Source organism: Anomaloglossus baeobatrachus, chromosome 8 (assembly GCF_048569485.1).
Source record: "Anomaloglossus baeobatrachus isolate aAnoBae1 chromosome 8, aAnoBae1.hap1, whole genome shotgun sequence".
In the NCBI taxonomy this organism is placed as follows: Eukaryota; Metazoa; Chordata; class Amphibia; order Anura; family Aromobatidae; genus Anomaloglossus; species Anomaloglossus baeobatrachus.
In genome coordinates, this window is record NC_134360.1 from 118,230,065 (window position 1) to 118,258,008 (window position 27,944).

Consider the following 27,944-nt stretch of genomic DNA (forward strand, 5'->3'; position numbering starts at 1 on the left):
GTGTGTGTGTGTGTGTTATACTACACTACACCACACATCAACCTGACACACACCTACCTGAGGTACACTATCCTATACCACACTGCACACCAACCTTACTTAGTGTATGTTAGATTGGTGTGTGGTGCATGTCAGGATGGTGTGTGTGTGGTGTATACTACACCACACATACCAACCTGACGTACACTAAACCACACACACACTTCAACCTGACCTACACTACACCACATACCAACCTGACGTAGTGTGTCAGGTTGGTGTTGGTGTGTGTGTCTGTGTGTGTGTGTGTGTGTGTGTGTGTGGTGTAGTGTACGACAGGTTGGTGTGTGTGGTGTAGTATACACCACACACACCATCCTGACATACACCAACCTAACATACACTAAGTCAGGTTGGTGTGTGGTGTGGGGTGTAGTGTATGTTAGTTTGTGGGGTGTAGAGTACGTCAGGTTGGTATGTGTGTGTGGTAAACACCACACACACCAACCTGATGTATACTACACTACACACACACACACACACACCAACCTGACATACACTACATATTCTCCATATGCCACATTATGTCCGTAAATAATTGGAGCTAATTTTCCATTCAAATTGTTAGCAGACTCCATGTCGCGTATGGAGAGCCCCTGTGTGCCTACACATTGCTCCCCCAAAAGTGACCCCCATTTTGGAAACTAGACCTCCCAAGGAACTTGTCTAGATGCAAAGTGAGTACTTTGAACCTCCAGGTGCTTCACAAATTGATCCGTAAAAATGAAAAAGTACTTCTTTTTTTTTCACAAATTTTCTTTTAGCCTCAATTTTTTTCATTTTCACATGGGCAATATGATAAAATGGATCCTAAAATTTGTTGGGCAATTTCTCCTGAGTACATAGATACCTCATGTGGTCATAAACCACTGTTTGAGTGCACGGAAGGGAAGGAGCGCCATTTGACTTTTTGAATGGAAAATTGGCTCCAAAAGTCAAATAGCGCTCCTTGCCTTCCGAGTCTTGCCGTGCACCCAAACACTTGATTTTCACCACATATGAGGTATCTGTGTACTCAGGAGAAATTACACAATACATTTTATGGTGTAATTTTTCCTGATACCTTTGTGAAAAAAAAGCTACCTGGTTGAAGTAACAATTTTGTGGTAAAAAAAAATATAAATATTTTCACTGCTCAACGTTATAAACTTCTGTGAAGCCCCCAGGGGTTCAAAGGGCTCACTAAGCCTCTAAAAAAAAAAATTCCATGATGGGTCTAGTTTCCAAAATGGGGTCACTTGTGCAGGAGTTCCATTGTTTAGGTACCTCAGGGGGTCTCCAAACGCAACATGGCATCCCCTTACGATTCCAGACAATTTTGCGTTTGAAAAGTTAAATAGTGCTCCTTGCCTTCCGAGCCTTGCCGTGCACCCAAACACTTGATTTCCACCACATATGAGGTATCTGTGTACTCAGTAGAAATTGCACAATAAATTTTATGGTGTAATTTTTCCTGATACCCTTGTGAAATGCTACATTTTATGGCTAAAGTAACATTTTTGTGTTTAAACAAAAAAACAAAAAAAAAAAGTAAATTTTCATTTTTTCCTTCCACATTGCTTTGATTCTTGTGAAGCACCTAAAGGGGTAATAAACTTCTTGGATGTGGTTTTGAGTAGCCGGAGCGGTACAGTTTTTAGAATGGGGTCACTTTTCGGTATTTTCTGTCACCTCGGCCTCTCAGTCGCTTCAAATGTGATGTGGTCCCTAAAAAATGTTTTTTTTGTACATTTTGTTGGAAAAATGAGAAATTGCTGATGAACTTTGACCCCTTCTAACTTCCTAACAAAAAAAAAAAATTGATTTGAAAATTGCGCTGGTGTAAAGTAGACACGTGGGAAATTTTATTTAGTAACTATTTTGTGTGACATATTTCTCAGATTTACGGGCATAAAATTTCAAATTTTGAAAATTGCGCAATCTTCTAAATTTTCACCAAATTTCTGACATTTTCAAAAATGAACGCAAAAAATATCGGCCTAAATCTACCACTTTCATGAAGTACAATATGTCACAAAAAAACAATGTCAGAATCGCCAGGATCCGTTGAAGCGTTCCAGAGTTATAACCTCATAAAGGGACACTGGTCAGAATTCCACAAAATGGCGAGGTCAGTAAGGTCAAAATAGGCTGGGGGCTGAAGGGGTTAAAGGGAACCTGTCAGGTGCAATATGCAGCCAGCACCAGAAGCAGTTCTAGGTGCATTTTACTAATCCCTGCCTAACCGTCCCTGTATACCCTAATATAGATAAAGGGATCTTTAGAAAGAGTATTTCTAAAGATCTTTCATCTTATGCTAATGAGCGCGGGGACTTGTCCCGAGGTGTTAGTTCCTGCGCTCATTCCGCCCTTTTAGCATGTTAGTACGCCCACAGGAGCGCGATAACATGCTATTCAATGCCCAGTGTCATCATTGGCAGAGACGCATGTATCTCTATGTATCGCGCCGCCTCAGAACGCCGGGCTTAGGGTCAGTGTGCCTGGATCAGAAGTCACCACACTTCTGGTCATGCACCTGACAGGTTCACTTTTAAGTGTGATGACATCCCCCTTTATACAGTGTGAGACCCCACACAGTCCTATATACCGTATGAGACTCCACATGGCTCAATACATACAGAATAAGTTCTCACATAGCCTCTATGTACAGTATGAGCTTTCACATAGCCCCTCTATATACAATGTGAGCCCCCATCTAGCCCCTATATATACAATGTGAGCCCCCACATAGCCCCTACATACAATATGAGCCCAACATAGCCCCATTATTCACTGCTTATTTAGCTTTTTTAGGGAGATATGTCGACTTGTGAACTGTTTCTCTGGCATTATTTATCTAGATTTATGAAATTCTTTATTAAACTGTAATATTTTGATAGCTTTGACTGTTCTGAGCTTTTTTTCCCACTTTAATTAAAGGGCAAGAAACCTAAAATGTTAGCAATTTTTTATTTTAAAAATATGAGCTTTTTAATTTTTTATGTTTTGTGAAACCCTTGCAGATCTGAGCCAAGACAGGTTTCCACTTATTTCCCATTGTTGATGGCGTCCTGTACGACTGTTGCTTGCCACCAGGAAATTTGCTCAAATCTATTTTAATGAATATCAGAGAGAACTGTAGAAAAAAGCGCACATAGGGTCTTATCCGATGATATATAACAACAGGACAGGTACTCACCTGCTATGGTTGTGACAGGCACAACTCCTGGAAAAGCAGAAACAAATGAATGTAAAAAATGCGGTAAGCTGCAGCCCCGATATAGCCATGGAGAAAAAACAAATAAGATAAAAGAATCTGGTTTGATGCTGCGCTAAAAACCACAATTTCACAAAGTTGTAAAAAGATTCTTTTCTTTATTTCCAAAGGTCAACGCGTTTTAAAGGCATGTCCGCCTTCTTCATCAGGACAAGGAGAATAAAAGAACAGCCTCTAGAAATTGTGGTTTTTAGCGCAGCATCAAACCCGATTCTTTTATCTTATTTATTTTAATGAATATGACAGGTGCACAATATTTCCCTCTCATGCATTTGTCCTGTCTGGCACCAGTCAATGGGACATTACTTACAGCAAAGATGGGCTCAGGTTGTAAATCGCCCAGGCCAAAAACTAGTACTCTAGCAGGATACAGCTAAGCCCTCATGCTTGTAGGTCCCTACACTAAATATAAAAATAGCATCTTTGCTGTAAATAATGCTTAATTTTTGGAGGATTTTTATTCCTCTTTATGTTGCTATTTTTATATTTAGTGTAGGGACATACAAGCATGAGGTTCCCGTGACGAGGGTTGTAGGCTTCCATTTTATGGTCATACCAACTAAAACCTCATATATTATTTATTTTTTTGTACAGGATACAGCCAGGCCCCTTTCTGTTAAGGCTTGCATATTAGAGTTCCTGTCCTTGTATGATGCACAGATGGAGTACTGCTTGGCAGCCCACCTGATCTAATAGTATGGGTGTTGCCTAATAGTCTGCGGGCTTGTGACTGTGCATCTGCATGTGTGATCAGTGTGCAGTTTTTTTCATCCAGCAATCGCCCCCTCCATTTTTTGGAAGTGTGTGTGTGTGTGTGATTTGCTCCTCCTGCACCTGTGATGCCTCCACTTAGTGGGGGCTTAGCTGCATCCTGCTAGAGTACTAGTTTTTGGCCTGGGCGATGTACAACTGCAGCCCATTTTTGTTGTAAGTAAAGGTACCGTCACACTAAGCGACGCTCCAGCGATCCCACCAGCAACCTGACCTGGCAGGGATCGCTGGAGCGTCGCTACACGGGTTGCTGGTGAGCTGTCACACAGGCAGATCTCACCAGTGACCAGCCCCCAGCCAGCAGCGACGCATGGAAGCGATGCTGCGCTTGGTAACTAAGGTAAATATCGGTTAACCAACCAGATATTTACCTTGGTTACCAGCGCACACCGCTTAGCGCTGGCTCCCTGCACTCCTAGCCAGAGTACAGATCGGGTTAATTACCCGATGTGTAGTCTGGCTATGTGTTCAGGGAACCGGCACTGACAACGTGAGAGCGGCGGACGCTGGTAACGAAGGTAAATATCGGGTAACCAAGGAAAGGGCTTCTTGGTTACCCGATATTTTACATTGGTTACTAGCGTCCGCAGAAGCCGGCTCCCTGCTCCGTGCACATTTAGTTTTTGCTCTCCCGCTGTGAAGCACACATCGCTGTGTGTGACAGCGAGAGAGCAACAACTAAAAAATGATCCAGGACGTTCAGCAACAACCAGCGACCTCACAGCAGGGGCCAGGTTGTTGCTGGATGTCACACACAGCAACATCGCTAGCAAGTCGTGCCTCAGCAGCGATGTTGCTAGCGATGTTGCTTAGTGAGACGTGGCCTTAATACTTAATTTTTGGAGTATTTTTATTCCTCTTTATGTTGCTATTTGCACCAGTCAATGGGACCTCACAAGTGCTGCTCACCTCATGATTCGGCTGCCTCCAGAGGTGATAACAGCTGATTAATGGTTTTGTGCTGGTTGTCAGAAGCAAGCTATTAAGTCTTCAATATAAAAGTTTTGGGCAATGCCTTTAACCTCTTAATGACTGACGATATGCATAAAAATGGCGGCCTTTAAGTGGTCTTATTTTTTCATTACCATTTTAAAACCGCAATTAGGAATAGGTAAATAACCAGCCTCCACGGCTGAAAATCCATCATGTGACAACTGTACGTTACAGCTAAAACCCGCGTGCGTCGGCCACGACTGGTTTTGGAATTGATGGGGGCCATTTAACCACCTTAATACTGCTGTTAATTGCAACAGCGGTATCTAAAGGGTTAAAGGGATGAAAAACCTCTTTGGCAGGATCGTCCCACATAATTGTAATCGCGGGTGCCGATTGTTACTATGGTATCCTAAGGTCACCTGATAAACCCAGGATACGGTGGCCTGTTAGACCCTGCTGTAAGCAGGGTCTGACAGGAAGTCAGTGAATCACTGACAGGTTTCGTACTGCTGTACACAATTACTACAATACATGATAACAGTGATCAAACTGAAAAATATTCATGTTTCGTAGTGGGACTAACTGGGGGAAAAAGAGCTAAAATATATATAAAAAAAAATAAGAAAAAGCGCACACCTCATGAAAGCCTGTTTCACCACTAAAAATGCAGCCTCTGTCTTAAAACAAAAATAGACCAAAAAAATACACATACTTGGTAATGCTGCGTCCAGAATGACTTGAACTATAAAACTGTAAAGTTATTTATTCCAAACTGCCAAAACCATAAAAATAAACAGTCCCAAAATGTCACCTTTCATCATACTGACACATAAAACTAATTGAATAAAAAGTGATTAAAAAGTCATATGTAAAAAACAAACAAAATGAAAATGAAAACTGCAAAGCGTTCCGCAAAAAACAAGCCCTAATATGGCTCATTTGGCATAAACATAAAAAAGATAACGCTCTAAGAATATGGCGATGCAAATGGAAATTTTTGTAAATTATTGTTTTTATTGTGGAAAAGTAGCAAAGCATAGAGAAAGCAATGTAAATATGGTATCTGTGTAACCATACTGACTCGAAAAATATATTGGTTTATATGTCGCAAAAAAATCAAACAATTTAATTTCTGGTTTTAATTAATTCTGTCTGAAAAATCTGAATTATTGAAAAAAGAAAAGAGGGTGTCCAATGAAGGAGATCACCAGAACAAATGGTAGCAAAAAAAATACACAAATTTTTATTGTTGAAAGAAGATACCAGTACAAATTTTAATAACATCTAAAAGACCTAAAGTCCAAAAAATTCCAGGGGTTTTCTATAATGCAGCACAAAACCCTTCAGGTATCCCCCTCAAAAATGTAGACCATGCACTGTGACCACTAATAACCTACAATAATACACTGCACAATGGTACAATCAAGGAAGGATCAGCCACTTACAAATGTATGCAAAAATGAGCATGCGGAGAAAAAACTCAAACTTGCCAGGATGGCAAAGCGGGGTTAGGCTATGTGCCCACAGGAGTTTGTTTCTGTGGATTTTGCCTCGGAAAACCTGCGGATTTTTCTGGATTTTCCAGATAAATCTGCAGGTTTTAGCATGTACAGTCACTCCCCATGTTATCCTATGGGACATGGGGAGTGCTGTGTCCACGCTGCGGAAAGTGCGGCTGCGGAACATGTTGCGGATGTCCCGCAGCCACACGTAACTGCATGTCAATTATTCATGCGGAATTACCTGCGGAAATACCGGCCCTCCGCTATGCAGATAGAGGCCGGGACGTCCGCAGGTAATTCGCATGAAAGTCCGCAGGTTTACCGCAGCTATATCGCTGGAATCCTGCAGCTAAAAATAGCTGCGGATGCCGGCGGGCAGCTGCGGGAAACATCCGCAGCTACAAACTCCCGTGGGCACATAGCCTTAAAGTGTATAAGAAATACCTATAGATGGAATGAAGCAGGCACGAGAACACAAAAAGGCATACAAAACGCTATGATCCTTACCAGGGTCACAAATAAGGAAGAAACGTGCAAAATGATTCCTAAGGCATGGAATAAAGTAGTGGAATGACAGGCATGGTGGAGGAGGAGACCCAGAAACGTACTCCCCTGACGCGTATCGCCATCCGAGGATGGCTTCCTCAGGTAAAAATGGGGTATTAACACATGCACAAAAGTGGTGCCTTATATATTGCACAATTTGAAATAATTAAAGAATATACACAACACCTGTTTGACTGTGACGTGACGGCAGATGATGATGCTTACATAGGATGTGTGCAGATCTTGCACAGATTCCGATCGGGACCAGGAAGTCTTGCAGCCGGAAGTGTGCTGCTCGTAATAATGTCCACTGCAGAAAATGTGTGACACGGAGGGTTCACGTCCCCAGTGCATGCGCAGACCGAAGGAACTCCCTTCATATCCCCTGCACGTTGTGAGCTGGAGATACACCCCCAGTAATGGAGCACGCATGCGGAGCAACTTTAAGAAGAAATACATGAAAAAGCTAAGTGCTATGGAAGCTCACCAGGCATAATAGCCTGGGGAGATCGAGTGGAGCAAATAATATTCCCCAGAGAATAATTTAGGTCTTTATCATACAGAATCCATATGGACTCACTACAGTAAATAGCACAGTTAAGTATAAATCACACCTATGTAAGAATATATATCAATTGAATATAAACATATACTTCAGCATATGTCAACTTAAGGAATGTTACTGATAAGACCATAGTAAAAACATAATAAGGTCAGCGGTATGATGAATGGTAATACATTGTGACGGTATTCCTATATAGAGAAATATGAGCAAGAACGATTTGTGTGATAATAATCACGACAAACCACAACAATACCCCCTATAACCACAGTATGTCACATTTTTGACGCAACTAAATAATGTATGTCTGGAACACCAATGGTGTGAACATGGTGCAAGACTCAAAAAAACATAACTATACAATAGGATAAAGAGTTGCACACAAGTCACAATGTATATGGGAATGATGAAAAGCAAAACTGTTATGGGAATACTAGACTGAAAAATACAATGAACTATCTGAAAAGTGTTTTTTTTCACTTTTTCAGATAGTTCATTGTATTTTTCAGTTTAGTATTCCCATAGCAGTTTTGCTTTTCATCATTCCCATATACATTGTGACTTGTGTGCAACTCTTTATCCTATTGTACATTTTTGACGTATGACCAAACTATGTCATGCTGGTGACAACGGAAGATATTTATACAATACACCTAAGTAAATGGACAAAGATTTAATCTAACAATTTACCAACCATGTAGCGAATTATTGTGGTCCCTGAAATTCCCTATATGGCCATGTACAAACATATAATGGTGTCTATATCTTTCCCAGGTCACGTACAAGGTCCCTTTTATTATAGCTCCAATAATGGAAAACGCATGTGCTAGATAATAATCCAGGTAGTGCTGTGCCAACCAACTCTCACCATGCAGGGGAGGAGCAGCAAATGTGCTCTAGATCGTCTAAAAGTATATGAAGGAGGAAAATTAACAGATATTAGCAATACAGTAAAAACGTACGTGACAATATAGAAGGACTGCTGGAGGGCCAATCTTCACACAGGAGATATGTGATCCATCTTGAGGTTGCAGAGTCAAGGCCAAAAGGGCACTGGGAGAAATAACTTGGATGTGCCTGGAGTCTTCAGCCAGTTCATAAGCCTCCTAAGTGGAAACTCAATGAAAAACTTATGGGAATAAAAGAACAATAGGATAAGAGAAAGTAAGTTATAAAGCACAAAAAATGCTTCACCTTTTACTCAATCATTTTTTTTTATAGAACCCTGTACATGAGTTCTTCATTGAGCTCATGAGGGGCCAGGCTCTTCAGTTCGTATATCCATCTGATTTTGCGCCTCAAGAGATCATCAGTAGCTCGTTTTCCCCTAATATCCGAAGACATTTTTTCCAGGATCAAAAGTCGCATGCACCGAGCAGATCCATTGTGTCAGTCCAAGAAATGGGCCACAACTGAAGTAAGTGTCTTACCTTGCAGTCTTTCCTTACGAGCTCTTGTGACGCAAGATACATGATGTTGGATACGTCGCCTAAAGTCCTGGCTTGTCTGACTCACATAGAACTTGGGACAGACACAGACCAAGAGGTACACCATTCTTCGTTCGACTTTAGTGAAAACCGTCCCTGGAGAGATAGAAACTGTTATATGATTATCAGCTAATATAAAAGTTAGACCTGGCTCGACTATATAATATATAAGGTGCTCGGAAAAACAAGTATCCAATAAATAGAAAAAATTCTGGCACACTAAAAATTCCACGGGAAAAAAAATATTTTTGTAAATGTTTTTTTATTTTTGTGTCAGTCTTGTGAGGGTATCAAAAACAAATTATTCAAGTCCAACGTTACGACCACAATCTTTGGTCTTTCTCAAGGACTATAATGTACAAAGAATCCTAAAGAAACAAAATTTGAGTATAACATGTATATTGTACAACATATACAAAGATCATTACAATGTAGGATGTATCCTCAATCATGAGGGGAGAAAAAAAAAAGTCCAAAATATGAAAATAAGAAAATCCTACACAAGTTCATACAATTTGTACATAAGTTTACATTCAAGAAAAAATTATATAAAAAAAATATCACGCTTGATCAACTGATCAATAAGTAAATATACTGTATGGTAGATGTACCTTATCACCCTCCTATTAGTGTTCAAAGTTGAGTATTTCTCTTATCTACTCTGTATATAGAGCTGTATGACATATAACGTACAGTGCCTACAAGTAGTATTCAACCCCCTGCAGATTTAGCAGGTTTGATAAGATGCAAATAAGTTAGAGCCTGCAAACTTCAAACAAGAGCAGGATTTATTAACAGATGCATAAATCTTACAAACCAACAAGTTACCGTATTTTTCGCTTTATAAGACGCACTTTTGTTCCCCCAAATTTTGGGGGAAAATAGGGGGTGCGTCTTATAATCCGAATATACGGGAGGGGGGGTATATAATATATATATGTATATGTATATGTATATGTATATATGTATATATATATATATATATATGTATATATGTATATATATATATATATGTATATATATATATATATATATATGTATATATATATATATATATATATATATATATATGTATATGTATATATATATATATATATATATATATATATATATATATATATATATATATATATATATATATATATATATATATACACACACTCCAGTGGAGGTGCGGGCAGCTCTGGAGCGGTGCTGGGGACTGCTTGGGGCTGGGAGCGGCAGCGTTTGATCCGCTCATATAATATGCACAGCCGCTGTCAATCAGAAGCGTGGTGCTGAAACTGCATCACGCTGATGGGCTGGGGGAGCTGTGCATATTATCTGCCTGTGCTTACCTTTGATTGCACAGGATCCCCCCTCCCCCTGTGTTAGATATGGCCTCCCATGCTGCCCATAGTAAAATAATAAACTCTTTACTCACCTCCTCCACCGTCTGCCCAGTCTCCCTCCTGCTGGCTGTGATTAGGCATGCAGAGATATCTCTCTCTGCTGTCCCATCACATGACCTTCACTAGAACTAGGAAGTAGGAAGTGCAGGAGACAGGAGGAGTTCAACCCCGAGGAGGGACACACAAGACAGGACTGTGCTGCAGAAGGTAAAGAGTTTATTATACTAAAAGCAGCAACATGGGGGCGATATGTAACAGAGGGTGATGTGTGCCTGCCACAGTGGCCCTGTCTGCCTGCCACAGTGGCCCTGTCTGCCTGCCACAGTGGCCCTGTCTGCCTGCCACAGTGGCCCTGTCTGCCTGCCACAGTGGCCCTGTCTGCCTGCCACAGTGGCCTTGTCTGCCTGCCACAGTGGCCTTGTCTGCCTGCCACAATGGGCCTGTCTGCCTGCCACAGTGGGCCTGTCTGCCTGCCACAGTGGGCCTGTCTGCCTGCCACAGTGGGCCTGTCTGCCTGCCACAGTGGGCCTGTCTGCATGCCACAGTGGCCCTGTCTGCCTGCCACAGTGGGCCTGTCTGCCTGCCACAGTGGGCCTGTCTGCCTGCCACAGTGGGCCTGTCTGCCTGCCACAGTGGGCCTGTCTGCCTGCCACAGTGGGCCTGTCTGCCTGCCACAGTGGCCCTGTCTGCCTGCCATAGAGGATGTGTGCCAGCCATAGGGGAAATGTGGCATCACTGGGGGACGTGTTCAATATAAGGTGGCCATATCCAGATTAAGGGGGCTAATTTTAGGATGAGGGGGCTATGAGGGACATATACCCTATATTATTTGTTAGACGGACACTGGCATTATAAGATGGACCCCATTTATTAAAAAATTCTCTATTCCTTCACCAAATTTGGGGGTGCGTCTTATAATCAGGTGCGTCTTATAAAGTGAAAAATACGGTATGTTGCTCAGTTAAATTTTAATAAATTTTCAACATAAAAGTGTGGGTCAATTATTATTCAACCCCTAGGTTTAATATTTTGTGGAATAACCCTTGTTTGCAATTACAGCTAATAATTGTCTTTTATAAGACCTGATCAGGCCGGCACAGGTCTCTGGAGTTATCTTGGCCCACTCCTCCATGCAGATCTTCTCCAAGTTATCTAGGTTCTTTGGGTGTCTCATGTGGACTTTAATCTCCTTCCACAAGTTTTCAATTGGGTTAAGGTCAGGAGACTGACTAGGCCACTGCAACACCTTGATTTTTTCCCTCTTGAACCAGGCCTTGGTTTTCTTGGCTGTGTGCTTTGGGTCGTTTTCTTGTTGGAAGATGAAATGACAACCCATCTTAAGATCCTTGATGGAGGAGCGGAGGTTCTTGGCCAAAATCTCCAGGTAGGCCGTGCTATCCATCTTCCCATGGATTCGGACCAGATGGCCAGGCCCCTTGGCTGAGAAACAGCCCCACAGCATGATGCTGCCACCACCATGCTTGACTGTAGGGATGGTATTTTTGGGGTCGTATGCAGTGCCATCCAGTCTCCAAACGTCACGTGTGTGGTTGGCACCAAAAATCTCGATCTTGGTCTCATCAGACCAGAGAACCTTGAACCAGTCTGTCTCAGAGTCCTCCAAGTGATCAAAAGCAAACTGTAGATGAGCCTGGACATGACGCTTTGAAAGTAAAGGTACCTTACGGGCTCGTCTGGAACGGAGACCATTGCGGTGGAGTACGTTACTTATGGTATTGACTGAAACCAATGTCCCCACTGCCATGAGATCTTCCCGGAGCTCCTTCCTTGTTGTCCTTGGGTTAGCCTTGACTCTTCGGACAAGCCTGGCCTTGGCACGGGTGGAAACTTTCAAAGGCTGTCCAGGCCGTGGAAGGCTAACAGTAGTTCCATAAGCCTTCCACTTCCGGATGATGCTTCCAACAGGGGAGACACGTAGGCCCAACTCCTTGGAAAGGGTTTTGTACCCCTTGCCAGCCTTGTGACCCTCCACGATCTTGTCTCTGATGGCCTTGGAATGCTCCTTTTGTCTTTCCCATGTTGACCATGTATGAGTTCTGTTCACAAGTTTGGGGAGGGTCTTAATTAGTCAGAAAAGGCTGGAAAAAGAGATAATTAATCCAAACATGTGAAGCTCATTGTTCTTTGTGCCTGAAATACTTCTTAATACTTTAGGGGAACCAAACAGAATTCTTGTGGTTTGAGGGGTTGAATAATAAATGACCCTCTGAATAAACTTTTCACAATTTAAAAAAAAAATAAAGAAATAACATTCTTTTTTGCTGCAGTGCATTTCACACTTCCAGGCTGATCTACAGTCCAAATGTCACAATGCCAAGTTAATTCCGAATGTGTAAACCTGCTAAATCTGCAGGGGGTTGAATACTACTTGTAGGCACTGTATGTGTCAATACCAAAAACCGGTAAGTGGAATATATATACACTACATTAGATCATATAGTATTGTTTGTGTCCAAAAATTGGAATATGCCTTGATCAGTTACAAACAAGAATTCCCTCTATACTCCTAGATCCGTATCTCCAATTTCTGTTTATTGTTTACTTATTTTTTTTTCGGTCTCGGGCTTATTATAAGAGAACATCTCTAGACAATTGCAATAGACCATTGCATGTGACACGTACAATCCTATAGTCCACCGTGGTAGGTTTGTTATTGTCGTAACGTTGGACTTGAATAATTTGTTTTTGATACCCTCACAAGAATGACACAAAAATAAAAACATTTACAAAAATATTTTTTTCCTGTGGAATTTTATTAATGTGCCGGAATTTTTTCAATATATATGATTAGAGTCAAGTGGGGACAGATGTTACAGTCCCCACAAGTAAAGGTGCCAACAAGTCTAGAACCTCTCCCCAACGGGATAACCGGTCTCCTGAAGTGACTCGTGGATAAAAGGTCTTTTAGGTTCTTGGTCCTTTTAGCAATCAGCTTAGGGCGATCGGAGATGAACTGGAAAAGACTGGACTCGCTGTGAAGGATGTACAAATTTTTACACATAAGTTTGTATACTTGTCCCCAATGATTATTAAAGGTGGTAATAACGTTGACCGTGGACATACCAGCCTTGACTCGTGGCTTCAGAGCTTCCCTTTTATCCACGTTCGACGTTATTTGGAAAGCATTGGAGATCACTCAACGAGGGTAATCCCTTGCAAGAAAACGTGACGCGAGTTGTTGGGCCTTCGTCTTGAAGGAACCCTCATGACTACAATTCCGGTGAACCATCATAAACTGACCTTTTGGGATACCATCACAAACGTGTTTGGGGTGGAAGCTCTCATAGTGCAGAATGCTGTTGGTAGCTGTATCCTTCCTGAAAAGTGAGGTAGTAACATGCTCCCCACCCAGTGTGATCCTAAATTCCAAGAAGTCAATCGTCATGGTGGAAATCCGTGAGGTCAGTGAGATGTTCCAAGGATTCTGATTTAGACCGGAAATGAAAAGTTCACACTCCACACTGCTGCCTAACCAAAAAAACAAGATATCGTCGATATACCTATACCAACGAAAGACACAAGTATTGAAGGATGTCAATGAGGCCACAGGTGTCCCCTCCCACCACCTCATAAAAAAGGTTGGCGTACAAGGGGGCACATAGAGCCCCCATAGCGGTGCCGGTGGTCTGCTTCTAGAACGTGCGGTCAAAAAGGAAATGGCTGTTATGAGGGACCTTACTCAAAAAGATCCAAAAGGAAAGATTTGTGCAATCTGGTACCAGAGGAGCGTGCATCCAAAGAATGGGCCACTGCCTTTAGCCCCAGATCATGCTGGATGCAAGTATATAGTGCCTCAACATCCATTGTGACAAGACATGTAAAATCTGAATAAAAGTGATCAAAAAATGTTAATCCCAAAATGGTACCAAAACAATGTTCAACTCATTGTGCAAACAATAAGCACCCATACAACGCTGGTCGTTGAAAAATAAAAAAAAAGTTATAGCTCTCAAAAGATGGTGACAATAAAACAATTTATTATAAAAAAAATAAGTTTTACTGATACCATAGCAGCAAGACATAAAATAAAACTAAGGGTAAATAACACTAGTGCCCGAGGGGACAATAGTTGAAAACCCAATAGCTAAAAAACCTTAGAACCTGCAGACAGGACACGGGTCCTGTGGGACGGCTTGTAAATCAGGTGCGGGTCCTGTGGGACGGCTTGCAAATCAGGCGCGGGTCCTGTGGGACGGCTTGTAAATCAGGCGCGGGTCCTGTGGGACGGCTTGTAAATCAGGCGCGGGTCCTGTGGGACGGCTTGTAAATCAGGCGCGGGTCCTGTGGGACAGCCTGTAAATCAGACGCGGGTCCTGTGGGACCTGTAAATCAGAATTTATAACAAAATAAGTTAATGGTGAGCCAATGGATTAAGGAGTGCAGATTTTTTTGGAATGCTTAACGAGAACTAGGTCTGTGTTTGTAGATTTTTCTGGATAGGATCTTTTAATTGTGCTCCTTTTTCCTTTCAATATTATTTACTAATTTTGCACTCAAATCCATTAGCACAGCAGCACAATTTATTTCTTTTATTAATAAAAAAATATATATTTATAAATCTGGTATTTTTTTTCAATGAACTGAAAATATTTAGATATATGTTTAAAGGGAACCAGTCAGGTGCAATATGCACCCAGAACCATGAGCAGTTCTGGGTACATATAGCTAATCCCTGCCTAACTGTCCCTGTATACACTAGTATAGATAAAGAGATCTTTAGAAAAAGTATTTTTAAAGATCCTTTATGATATGCTAATAAGCGAGGGGACTAGTCACAAGGTTGTTAGTTCCTGCGCTCATTCCGCCCTCTTAGCATGTTAGCATGCCTATGGGCGTGCTAACATCCTACCCATTGCCCAGCGTCATCAGCGGTGATGCACGTACCTGTGTCCATTGTCCCTGGCTGAAACACCAGGAAATGTACATGATCAGAAGTCCATGCGTACACCCAGCTTTATAGTGCGCATGATCATGTGCACTGACCCTAAGCCTGACGTCTGATGCGGTGATAACAGACACAAATATGTGCAGCACTGCTGATGATGCTGCTTTGAATAGCATGTTAGCACGCCCCTGTGGATGTGCTGCCATGCTAAGAGGGCGGAATGAGCACAGGAACTAACACCCTTGCGACTATTTCCTGCCCTCATTAGCATATCATAAAGGAGCTTTAGAAATACTTTTTCTAAAGATCCCTTTATCTATTCTAGTGTATACAGGGATTAGCAGTATGCACCCAGAACTGCTCATGGTTCTAGGGACAAATTGGACCCGACAGGTTCCCTTTAAACATTTTGGGGATTTGTATAGTTACATTTTAGCTGCCCTTTGCCTTTTCCTTTTTCTCCTCATTGTTTACTCCTTCTTACATACATTGTCTCACTTATGTGGAAAGATTAAAATTCAATCCCCGAATCTGCTTGCTGTAAATGTATTTCTTTTATTTCTCTTTCCAGATGGCGCAGAGGTTGATGCTAAGACGGCTTCTTTCTTCATTTGAGAGTATAACGGGCCCAGTACGACACTTTCGTAGCTGCTTTTCCCTCTGCATTCAAACACGTGGTCTGGTCTTTACATCCTCAGCAAAACCTTTCCTTACCGCTACTCGTACAGTTCATGTGTCACATACTTGTAGAGTGACATTCAATGTTCAGAATAAAAATGACTTTCAGGATCGAGTTGTTGGGAGTGAAACACCAGTTATAGTGGATTTCCATGCACAGTAAGTTAAAATATATTTTTTAGAAATCCAAAACAAACACTTTTTTCATAATAATGTTGGTCTTGACTGCATAGAAGATTCCTGTAATTATGGCTAAAATCTACGGTATAGTGGAAGCATGATGGTTTATTGGACTGTTTCTTTGCAGAGTTATACAATATTCTAAAATGTTGTGCAATTAGGAAAGGACTGCAATTTTGTTTTTTGACCCATCCTTAGATATCCAATACCACTAAAACGTTCTAGCGTGAAAAGAAAGCTACTATGTCTATGACAACTTTGCCAGTTCCCGACTTTTTAAACGCTGTTGTCAACTTCTGACAGCCATATTGAAAGTGCAAGGTCCGGGCAGCGTACCATTCTATGCACCTATTGACTCCCTTCTCCCCCAATATGATCGCAGATTGCTAATGGGTTCCTGTGTCTGCCGAAAAGTCCTATCAATATCATTGAAACATGTGTACGGCATTTTCCATTTTCCATACTGTAAGATTAAAAACAGCAGAATTGCTGTTCTTTGGTTGTTACATCTCAAAAAAAAAAAAATTCAATGCATTTCTTCCAAAATGGTATCAATAAAAAGTCAGCGTGACCAGCAAATAACAAGCTCTCAAACTTCTCAATTCACAAAATTAAAGAAGATTATAAGCATCTGAATAGGTAACATAAACCCTCCCCACAATCTTTTTTTTTTTTTTTTTGTATATACACTACAGTTCAAAAGTTTGGGGTCACCCAGACAATTTTGTCTTTTCATGAAAAATCATACTTTTATTTATCAAATGAGTTGCATAATGAATAGAATGAATATAGTCCAGACATTGACTTGGTTAGAAATAATAATTTCTTCATCGTTCCTTATGGGAGACCCAGACCATGGGGTGTATAGCTTCTGCCTCCGGAGGACACACAAAGTACTACACGCAAACGTGTAGCTCCTCCCTCCTAGCATATACACCCCCTGGTAGCCAGTCCTAGCCAGTTTCAATGCTTTGTGTTCAGGAGGTCTCACACACACATGCATTCTCTGATTTTTGATTTTTTGGATTTCAAAGATTTGGAAGAAAAGCGGGTCCAATCTGGACTCCCGGCATGTCCCTTCTCACCCCACTGTGTCGGCGGTGCTGTTAAGGTTGATTTCAGGGCTGGAGCCTTCACATGCCGCGCTCCTTCACCATCCCCTGGAGCTCTGGCTTGAAGTGGGAGCCATCACGGTTCTCACTGCTTTGCAGGAGACCGGTCTCCATCCGCAGCCCTTTTTCAGGATCCTGCCGGACGGAGCGTTTAACCCCCCCAGGGACCTGGGCCCTGCGTCTCAAAAGCTAAATATTGAGACGTTTTTACCACAGAAAGTGGTCTTTCCAGGAGTCCATTGTACTTTATTTATTGGGGGGAGTGTGTTATATGACTGTGGTAACATTTCCGGCCGGTTCTCCAGTTTTCACTGGAGAACCGCGCCGATGGTGCCTGCACGCTGGCCGCATGTTTAAATCTAGGCCCCGGCTTCGCCTGAGGCCTAGTTTCGGTTTCACTGCCCCTGCATGTTAGTCAGTGCAGAGGGACAGTGTGGCTCCGCCCAGCGGCTGTTCAGCACAGGGAACGGACACTCCTCACTGAGGAAAGATTCCCTCCCCTGTATACCTCATTTGCCCGCTCTCAGAGTAGGCCCCGCCCCCTCTCCTTGCTCCGGTCGCCATTTTCTCAGCGTTCTCAATGTCTTCATAGGCACAGAGATACCACATTGTGACAAATGGGGGCCTGGGCTGGGGGACTGGAGGGCACAGAAATGTATGTTAAACGGTCTGGCAAGCCACAACCTCCAGTTGTGCAGCTGCTTATATTCTCTGTTTATATACTCTGTTGGGGGTCATTCTGGAGATGCATTCCCTCACAGAGCCCCCACTTCTGCAGCATGTCTCACATCAGAGCAAGGCTGCAAGGCTGTTCTTAATATGCACTGCATGTAGACTCGTACTGCCTGTACTGAGCACATAAACACAGTGGTCCCTCAGCCTGGAGGCTCGTCAGTGGTCCCTCCAGCTGCTCCGGTGGTGCTGAGCATGCATTAGCCCCCTTCTCAGGGCGCTTCTGCTGCTACGGCTCGCTCAGCCAGCTCTCAGAGGACTCTTCATCTGGTCTCAGTCCCCGTCCTCCTAAAATGGAGACGCAGGGTCCCCTGTCCTTCCCCGTCCCGCAGCTCTGATTCACGAGCTGACTCACTGGACGAGGAGGATGTCTTTACTGGGGGCTCGGACGCTACTTAATGTACCATTGATCTGTCCAAAGGTGATGCTAATGATTTGATTGCGTCCATTATATTTGTACTGGACCTCAATCCGCCTGTATCAGGGGAGTATCCCCCTCTGGCAGAAAGGCATCAGTATACCTTAAAGAGAACAAGGAGTGTGTTCCTTAACCACTCCAGTTTTCAGCCCACTGGACCAAGCCCAGAGCCTGTCCTAACAGACGCTCCCAAAGCGTGGTTCTGATGACTGTTTCCCCCTTCCACCACAGGTGGTCAAGGAGTGGGCTCATTCACCAAGGGTGGTCCCTCCGGTGTCTAGTATTTCAGCCCGGATAGTTGTATCAGTGGCTGACGGCACCTCTCTAAGGATCCCACTGTACATTAATTCTGTACTGGACCTCAATCCGCCAGTATCAGAGGAGCAACCCTCTCTGGCAAAAAGGCACCAGTTTACCTTGCCTAAGAGAACAAGGAGTGTGTTCCTTAACCACTCCAGTTTTCAGGCCACTGTGACCAAGCCCAGGGTCTGCTCTGGCAAACGATTCCCAAAGCGTGGTTCTGATGGCAGTTTTCCCTTTCCACCAGAGGTGGTCAAGGAGTGGGCTCATTCACCAAGGGTGGTCCCTCCGGTGTTTAGACTCTCAGCCCTGACGTTGTATCAGTGGCTGATGGCTCCTCACTTACGGCTTTTCTGTCCGCCAGGTTGTCCTTCTGGCCAAATCTGTATGGAGGCGGCAGGGGCCTCATTCTCCCCAGCTTTTGCAGCAGTGCGGCTTTCAGAGCCATCTCTGCTTCTCTAGAGGAGATGCATTCCCTCACAGGGACTCTTTGCCCAAAATGGTTGCCTTAACTTCCAGACTTCAGTCTTTTCATCCTATGCCATGTCTGCCATGCTGGAGACTCTCACCGCACTGCGGTGGCCTCGGCTAATTTCCTCGCTATCCGCAGGCTCCTGTGGCTTCGGAAGTGGAAGGCGGATGCTTCTAAAGAAGTTCCTTGCTGGGCTCCCTTTTGCTGGGACCTGACTATTCGGGAACAACTGGATGAAATTAAGGAAGCTCTTGGCGGGAAGAGTTTCTTCCATGCCACAAACCTAAACCAGGAAACCTGTCCAGGGCAGGAATCAGTCGAGGTTTCGTTCTTTTTGTTCCTCCATCTGATCGGTCTCTAAGCCCTCGGCCTCGTCCACTGGCTCAGCCAAGGATCGTAAACCCAAATGGCGCACGAGAAGACCACAGGAGATGCTGCCACTAAGTCAGCCTCCTCCTGGCTATCTGGCCATGCCAGCAACGTCCTTGGTCGGTGTCAGGCTCTCCCACTTTGGCGACGTATGGTTTTAACACGTCTCCGATCAGTGGGTGCGAGATACCATCTCCCACGGCTACAGGATAGAATTCTATCCAGCCCGCCAAACAGATTTTTTCTGTCAACTCCCCCCTGCTCCAAGGCCGCCGCCTTCTCACAGGCTGTGGCATTCTTGCAGGCCACTGGAGTAATTGTACCGGTTCCCGACTGGGAACGGTTCTGAGATTTCTGCTTAAATCTATTCCTAGTACCCGAGGAGGGCGGTGCCTTCCGACCTGGATCTCAAGCTTCTCAAGCATGTTCAGGTGCGGCAGTTTCGCATGGAGTCTCTGCGATCAATCAATGACCCAAGGAGATTCCCTAGCATCCATCGACATCAGAGATGCCTATCTGCATGTGCCAATCGCAGTTTCACACCAGCTTTGGCTACGTTTTGCAATCAGAGTGGTCCAATTCGTGGCTCTTCCCTTGGGGTTAGCCACGGCCCCTCGAGTATTCTCAAGGTCGGGGCAGCTGTAATTGCGGTCCTGCACCTCTAGGGGTTGGCAGTGATCCTTTTGTCCTGGACAGCCTTCTAGTCTGGGCTTCATCCAGTGCAGACTGTTAGCGGAGTGCCTCGCTCACTCTCGCCACTCTAACCAATTCGGGTGGTTTGTCATTCTGTCCAACTCCACTCTGACTTCGACCCAGAAGTTCACATACCCAGGGACGCAATTCGAGACTCTGTCGGCACTTGTGAAGCTGCCCTTAGTCAAACAGCAGTCCCTCCGCTGGCGGTCGACGTTGTTCCATCAGGCACCTAATACAGGTGCTGGATCAGATGGTGGTGTCAATGGAAGCGATTCCCTTGCCCAGTTCCATCTGCGTCCTCTGCGGCTGGATATTTTCCGCTGTTGGAACAAAAGGACTTCCTCCTTCCACGGGGCGGTGGCTTCGCCACAGACCAGGGGCTCGTTTCAGTGGTGGCTTCGTCCCCTCTGTCTCAGGGACGCTCCTTCCTGGCTCCGTCCCGGGTGATCCTCACCAAGATGCTAGTCTATCCGGCTGGGGAGCAGTATATCTCCACCATGGAGCGCAGGGCACTTGGACTCTGTCCGAATCAGCCCTCTGGATCAATGTGCTGGAAATCAGAGCTGTGTTTCTAGCTCTCTAAGCCTTTCACCATCTGTTGGCGGCCAGGCACATTCGAGTCCAGTCACACAACGCTACAGCGTTTGCCTACATCAACCTCCAGGGCGGGACACTCAGCCGCCTGGCAATGTTGGAGGTTCATCGCATTCTTCAGTGGACGGAGGACTCCTAGTCCACCATATCCGCAGCCCACATCCCAGACGTGGAAGACTGGGAGGCAGATTGTCTCAGCCGTCAAACCGTGGCTCCACGATCCTCAGGTTTTTGCGGCAGACGCACTGGTTCAAGTTTGGTCCCAGCTTCGTCTGTCTTACGTGTTTCACCCTCTAGTTCTTGCCCAGAGTCCTGCGCAAGATCAGAAAGGAGGGCCGTCGGGTCATTCTCATTACTCCAGACTGACCCAGGCAAGCTTGGTATCCTGACCTGCTCCGTCTGTCCGTAGAGGTGCCATAGCATCTCCCGGACTGTCCAGACCTTCTCTCACGAGGTCCGTCCTTCCGCCAGAACCTGCGGCTCTCAGATTGACGGCGTGGCGTTTGAGTCATGGATCTTGACGACTTCTGGTATCCCTCCTGAAGTCATCTCCACTATGACTCGAGCTCGGAAGTATCCTTTGGCTTTTTGGCCTTGCCGACCCTCCTGTCCCTTCTACAGTCCGGTCTGCAGCTAGGACTATCCCTCAATTCCCTTAAGGGACAGGTCTCGGCTCTGTCAGTGTTGTGCCAGCGGCGTATCGCCCGGCTGGCCCAGGTGCGCTCCTTCATGCAGGGCGCATCTCACATCATTCCGCCTTACCGGCGGCCCTTGGAGCCCTGGGACCTTGATTCGGTCCTCACGGCTTCCGGAAACCCCCCTTTGAGCCTCTTAGGAAGGTTTCTTTGTTTAGTCTTTCACAGAAAGTGGTCTTTCTAGTGGCCATAACTTCCCTCAAGAGAGTCTCTGTTTTGGCTGCACTCTCTTCGGAGTCCTCCCTTCATCAAGACAAGGTGGTTCTCCGTCCGACTCCGGACTTTCTCCCTAAGGTGGTTGCTGTTTCCACCTTAACCGGGGCATTTTCCCTGCCTTCCTTTTGTCCGGCTCCTGTTCATCGCTTTGAAAGGGCGTTGCATACTCTGGATCTGGCGCGGGCGCTCCGGATCTATGTGTCTCGCACCGCTGTTCTTAGGCGGTGCACCTCTCTTTTGTGCTGACCGCTGGTCAGCGTAAGGGCCTTTCGGCATTTAAGTCGACCCTTGCTCGTTGGTTTAGGTCGGCCATTTCCGATACCTACCAGTGTACTCAAGTGCCTCTCCCGCCGGGGATCAAGGCACACTTGACCAGAGCTGTCGGTGCCTCTTAGGCTTTCAGGCCCAGGCTACGGCTCAGCAGGTCTGTCAGACTGCCACTTGGACTAGTCTGCATACCTTTTCGAAGCACTACTAAGTGCATGCTCTTGCTTCGGCAGATGCGAGCTTGGGCAGACGCATCCTTCAGGCGGCTGTCGCCCATTTGTGAAGTTAGGTTTCGCCTACTTCTCAGTTTTTCTGTTTATTCCCACCCATGGACTGCTTTAGAACATCCCATGGTCTGGGTCTCCCATAAGGAACGATGAAGAAAAAGAGAATTTTGTTACTTACCGTAAATTCTTTTTCTTATAGTTCCGACATGGGAGACCCAGCACCCTCCCTGTTGCCTGTCGGCAGGTTTCTTGTTCCGTGTGTTATCACCGGCTGTTGTTGTAGACAGAGGTTCCGGTTGTTCCGGGTTTTGCTCTGTCTCTACTTGTGGGTGGATGTCCTCCTTCAGCTTTTGCACTAAACTGGCTAGGACTGGCTACCAGGGGGTGTATATGCTAGGAGGGAGGAGCTACACGTTTGAGTGTAGTACTTTGTGTGTCCTCCGGAGGCAGAAGCTATACACCCCATGGTCTGGGTCTCCCATGTCGGAACTATAAGAAAAAGAATTTACGGTAAGTAACAAAATTCTCTTTTTTTACTTAAAATAATTTTCTCCTTCAAACTTTCCTCTGCAGACCTTTGGCATTCTAGCTGTTAATTTGCTGAGGTAATCTGGAGATATTTCACCCCATGCTTCCAGAAGCCCCTCCCACAAGTTGCATTGGCTTGATGGGCACTTTTTGCGTACCATACGGTCAAGCTGCTCCCACAACAGCTCAATAGGGTTGAGATCTGGTGACTGGGCTGGCCACTCCATTACAGATAGAATACCAGTTGGCTGCTTCTTCTCTAACTAGTTCATGCATAATTTGGAAGTCTGCTTTGGGTCATTGTTCTTTTGTAGAATGAAATTGGGTCCAATCAAGCGCTGTCCACAGGGTATGGCATGGCATTGCAAAATGGAGTGGCAGCCTTCTTTATTCAAAATCCCTTTTATTTTGTACAAATCTCCCACTTTACCAGCACCAAAGCAACCCCAGACAATCACATTACCTCCATTACCTCTTGACTTTTCCAGCATGTTTTCAGTTCTGCATCTCACAAATGTTCTGTGATCCAAACACCACAAACTTCGATTCGTCTGTCCATAACACTTTTTTCCAATCCTCCTCTGTCCAATGTTTGTGTTCTTTTGCCCATATTAATATTTCCCTTTTATTAGCCAGTCTCAGTGGCTTTTTCTTTGCCACTCTGTCCTGAAGGCCAGCATCCCGGAGTCGCCTCTTCACTGTAGAAGTTGACACTGGCGTTTTGCGGGTACTATTTAATGAAACTGCCATTTGAGGACCTATGAGGCGTTGATTTCTCAAACTAGTGACTCTAATGTACTTGTCTTGTTGCTCAGTTGTGCAGCCTCCAACTTCTCTTTCTACTCTGGTTAGAGCCTGTTTGTGCTCTCCTCTGAAGGGAGTAGTACTCACCGTTGTAGGAAATCTTCAGTTTCTTGGCAATTTCTCACATGGAATATCCTTCATTTTTAAGAACACGAAAAGACTGTCGAGTTTCACATGAAAGTTCTCTTTTTCTGGCCATTTTGAGAGTTTAATGGAACCAACAAATGTAATGCTCCAGATTTTCAACTAGCTCAAACAAAGGTCAGTTTTATAGCTTCTCTAATCAGCAAAACTGTTTTCAGCTGTGCTTACATACTTGCACAAGGGTTTTCAAGGAATTTCTAAACATCCAATTAGCCTTCTAACACAGCAAACACAGTGTACCATTAGAACACTGGAGTGATGGTTTTTGAAAATGGGCTTCTATACACCTATGTAGATATTGCATTAAAAACCAGACGTTTGCAGCTAGAATAGTAATTTACCACATTAACAATGTATAGGGTGTATTTCTGTTTAATTTAATGTTAGCTTCATTAAAAAAATGTGCTTTTCTTTCAAAAATGGGGAAATATCTAAATGACCCTAAACGTTTGAACTGTAGTGTATATAAATGTCCCTTTTTTTTTTTTATCAAAAAAATAATTAAAATAAAAAAACTGGACAAGTTTGGTATCACCGTAATCGTGACCTGGAGATCATGATCTTACTTTTACCATACAATGAATGGCGTAAAAACAAAACCCAAAATACGAATGTTTGAATTCCGTATTTTGTTTTTACAATTTCACTGTATTGTTTCCCTGTGGGCATGGTGATGAGCATGGCCAATCAAAGATATCATTCAAAACGGAAACTACCCCGTAGTAAACAAGCCTTCAATTATGTGGACAGAAAAATAAAAACGTCATAGCTCTTGAAAGAAAGGGAAGAAAAAAAAAATGAAAAATGATCTACGATCTAAATGAAACGATATGCTTTAGTGGATTTGTGCATGTGTTGTTTAACCCCTTCATGACCGGGCCACTTTTCGTTCTCATTTTCTTCTCCCCCTTCTTCAAAGAGCCGCTTGTTTTATTTTCATCCACATAACTGAATGCAGGACGAGTTGTGCTTTTGACACCATTCTATTACATAGTGTACTGGAAAATGGGAAAAAGATTCCAAGTGTGTTGACATAGCAAAAAAAAAAGCGCCATTCCACAATTTAAAAAAGTAATTTTGGCTTTTTTTTTTTTTTATCATTATGCCGTTTACGGGACTGATTCATATTATATTTTTATAGATCAGACTTTTACAAACTCAGCGATACCAAATGTGTGTTTTGTTTTTTTTTTTTTTTAAAGGGGCTATAGGTGGGTGATTTGCATCAGCACTGCTTTATACAGTGAAAATCACAGTCTCCTATGCATGCCAGCTAAATGCTGACCTTCACAGAAGACTTGCCATGATAAGCCAGGGGTTCTTCCGCAGACCCCCTGATGTCATGGAAATCCATCGGCACCCCATGCTTTTCTGATGGGCACATAGAATTATGTGGCCCCCTGCTGGTTGGTACACATGAAATGACACTGTCATAGATTGACACCAGCATTTAACAGGATAACCTCTGCGGACAGCTCCGCTCCACCTGTGGCTGTTAGAGGCAGATGATGTCTAAAATGATTCAGCCCTCATCTGTTTTTAAAGATGCGGGCTCTGAATGTATTAAAGTCAGGGACACAATGTATGACGTAACTGTACAGATGTCTTGAAGGGGTTAAAGAGACCTATCCCCATAAATCTTGCTTTATAAGAAAAAAATATACCATATAATTATATGTGAACCAGCTGCAGTACCCGGGCGTTGCCCGGGATAGTAACTGTTTCTCTGTCTCTGTCCCAGTCTGTCTGTGTGTCGCCGTCTGTCTCTCTGTCTGTCTTTCCTTGTCTGTCTGTGTCTATGTCTGTCTGTTTCTATCTCTCTGTCTGTATTTGTATCAGTCTGTCACCATCTCTGTATTTGTCTGTCTCTCTGAGTGTGTCTGTCTCTTTCTCCGGCTGTCTCTTTCTCCGGCTGTCTCTGTTTGCCCGGCTGTCTCTGTTTGCCCGGCTGTCTCTGTTTGCCCGGCTGTCTCTGTTTGCCCGGCTGTCTCTGTTTGCCCGGCTGTCTCTGTTTGCCCGGCTGTCTCTGTTTGCCCGGCTGTCTCTGTTTGCCCGGCTGTCTCTCTTTCTCCGGCTATCTCTCTTTCTCCGGCTGTCTCTTTGCCCGGCTGTCTCTCTTTGCCCGGCTGTCTCTGTCTCTCCACCGACATCTTATTACCTCACACACAAGCTTCTTATACTAACAGTTTGTTTTGTTCCTATAGCAATCACTGACAGTTGCTATTAATAGCCTGTAGCTTGCAGCTTCATTCAGTTTAATGGTGGCAGGATTTTTGGAGAGTAACTATAAAGTGCGAGGTTAAATTTTCCCTCCCAAACATAGTCTATGACCTTTCCCTGGGTCACATGAGTCGTCTGCAAAATTTCGTGATTGTAAATGCGACGGTGCGGATTCCTTTAGCGGACACACACACACACACACACACACACACACACACACTCTGATTTTATATATTAGATTTACTTAGTTTAGATACTGACTGCTTTCAAAGTCTGTATATATTGTGATGGGATTACTTACTCAGCTTGCTCCTTGAGGTAATGACGGGAACACTTTTTCTTAGGTCCAGCAGAGGTTTATTTACCAATTAGGGATGAGTGAGCATACTCGCCGGTACTCGATGCTCGCCCAAGCATCTCAGTGCTCGGTATACTCAGCGAGCTCCGAGTACTAGCGAGATGCTCGGGCAGATGCTCGGTTCCCCCTCACTGCATGTGGGCAGTATTTACAGAGTCAGCCCACATGCAGGGATTGGCTGTCACACACTGTAATGCCACAACCAACATGGCTGTGGCATTACAGTGATTGGCTGGCTGCACAGCGTCATCAGTTCTATATGACAGCTGATGGCGCTGTGCTCAGCACTGTGATTCACAGTCAGTTAGTGTAGGGGGAGGTGCTACTGAGCCAGGGACAGATTTAGTGTGTAGGTAGTGTAGGTACTAGGAGACGTAACATCACCGCTGCCACCGTTGCCATAGTAACCTACCAAGCTGGTTATTATAGCATTGGTGATCTCCGATGACCTGATTACTGGCTATACATTGGCTCCTGCAGGAGCCAACTCCCTGTTTACCGGCGTGACTATTCAGCGGCTTATGCAGGAGCTAGTGCATAGTGGCCCCGGGAATCGCCTGATTGGAGATCACCGTTGCTGTAGTAACCCGCTCAGTAGGTTACTGTGGCAGCGGTGACGTCGCCACCTACCAACCCGCCGCAGCCTCTGCTCGATTATACAGCACAGGGGAGGAGCAGCGTTCTTCCTCCATGTGCTGTGTGATATAGCAGAGCTGCATGGGTTGCAGAAAACATAAGACCAGGATCGTGGAGGGGTGAGGTGGAGTAATAAAGATGGAATCCCTAAGCGTGTCTGTGTATTTATTTATAATAAAGTACTTTTTCTCTGTGTGGTGTTTGTTTTTTTTAACCCTTTATTGGAGATTCTTAATGGCCAGGTCAAACTTGGCCTGACATTAAGAATCTCAGGCTTAGTATCAGCTGGTAAAACTAAGCTGGTGTTAACACCTTATTACCCAGCCTGCCACCCAGCACCAGGGCCGCTGGAGGAGTTGGTTACAGCGCCAGCAGATGGCGCTTCTATGAAAGCGCCATTTTCTGGGGAAGCTGTGGACTGCAATTCGCAGCGGGGGGGGGGGGCCCGAAAGCTTGGGCCAAACTGTGCTGTGGATTCCAGTCCCCAGCTGCCTAGTTGTACCTGGCTGGACACAAAAATTGGACGAAGACCACATAATTGTTTTTTAATTATTTCATGAAAGACAAAATTACTTACCGGTAATGTGATTTTCCGGAGTCCACGACAGCACCCACAAGAGAGGGATCCACCCCCTTCAGGACAGGAAACCTACAGATAAAAAAGGGGCGGTCCCCCTCTCTCATCAGTTGGTTTCAGAGTATGTGAGAGGAACTGCCATGGATTAGTAAAAATCAGAGAAAGCACCAGATGACACCGAAGAGTGAAAGAAAAAAAGAAGAGTAGGGGTGTAAATGGTGCTGTCGTGGAATCCGGAAAATCCTATTACCAGTAAGTAATTTAGTCTTTTCCATTCGCCACGACAGCATCCAAGAGAGACTTGGAGAGAAACAGACACTTAGGG

General features: G+C 44.4%; 1 protein-coding gene across 5 annotated transcripts in view; it reads left to right on the top strand.

Annotated features, from left to right (window-relative positions):
• TXN2 (thioredoxin 2) overlaps positions 1-27,944 on the top strand; it is a 104,763-nt gene that overhangs the window by 22,328 nt on the left and 54,491 nt on the right. For 2 of the 5 annotated variants that reach the window (XM_075320911.1, XM_075320912.1), the window contains exon 2: positions 15,968-16,233. In XM_075320911.1, the coding sequence (XP_075177026.1) occupies positions 15,968-16,233 (266 nt within the window). Of the gene's footprint in view, positions 1-8,859; positions 9,030-12,800; positions 12,914-15,967; positions 16,234-27,944 lie in introns of those variants that run through there. The other 3 variants (XM_075320913.1, XM_075320909.1, XM_075320910.1) reach the window with 3 other exon arrangements.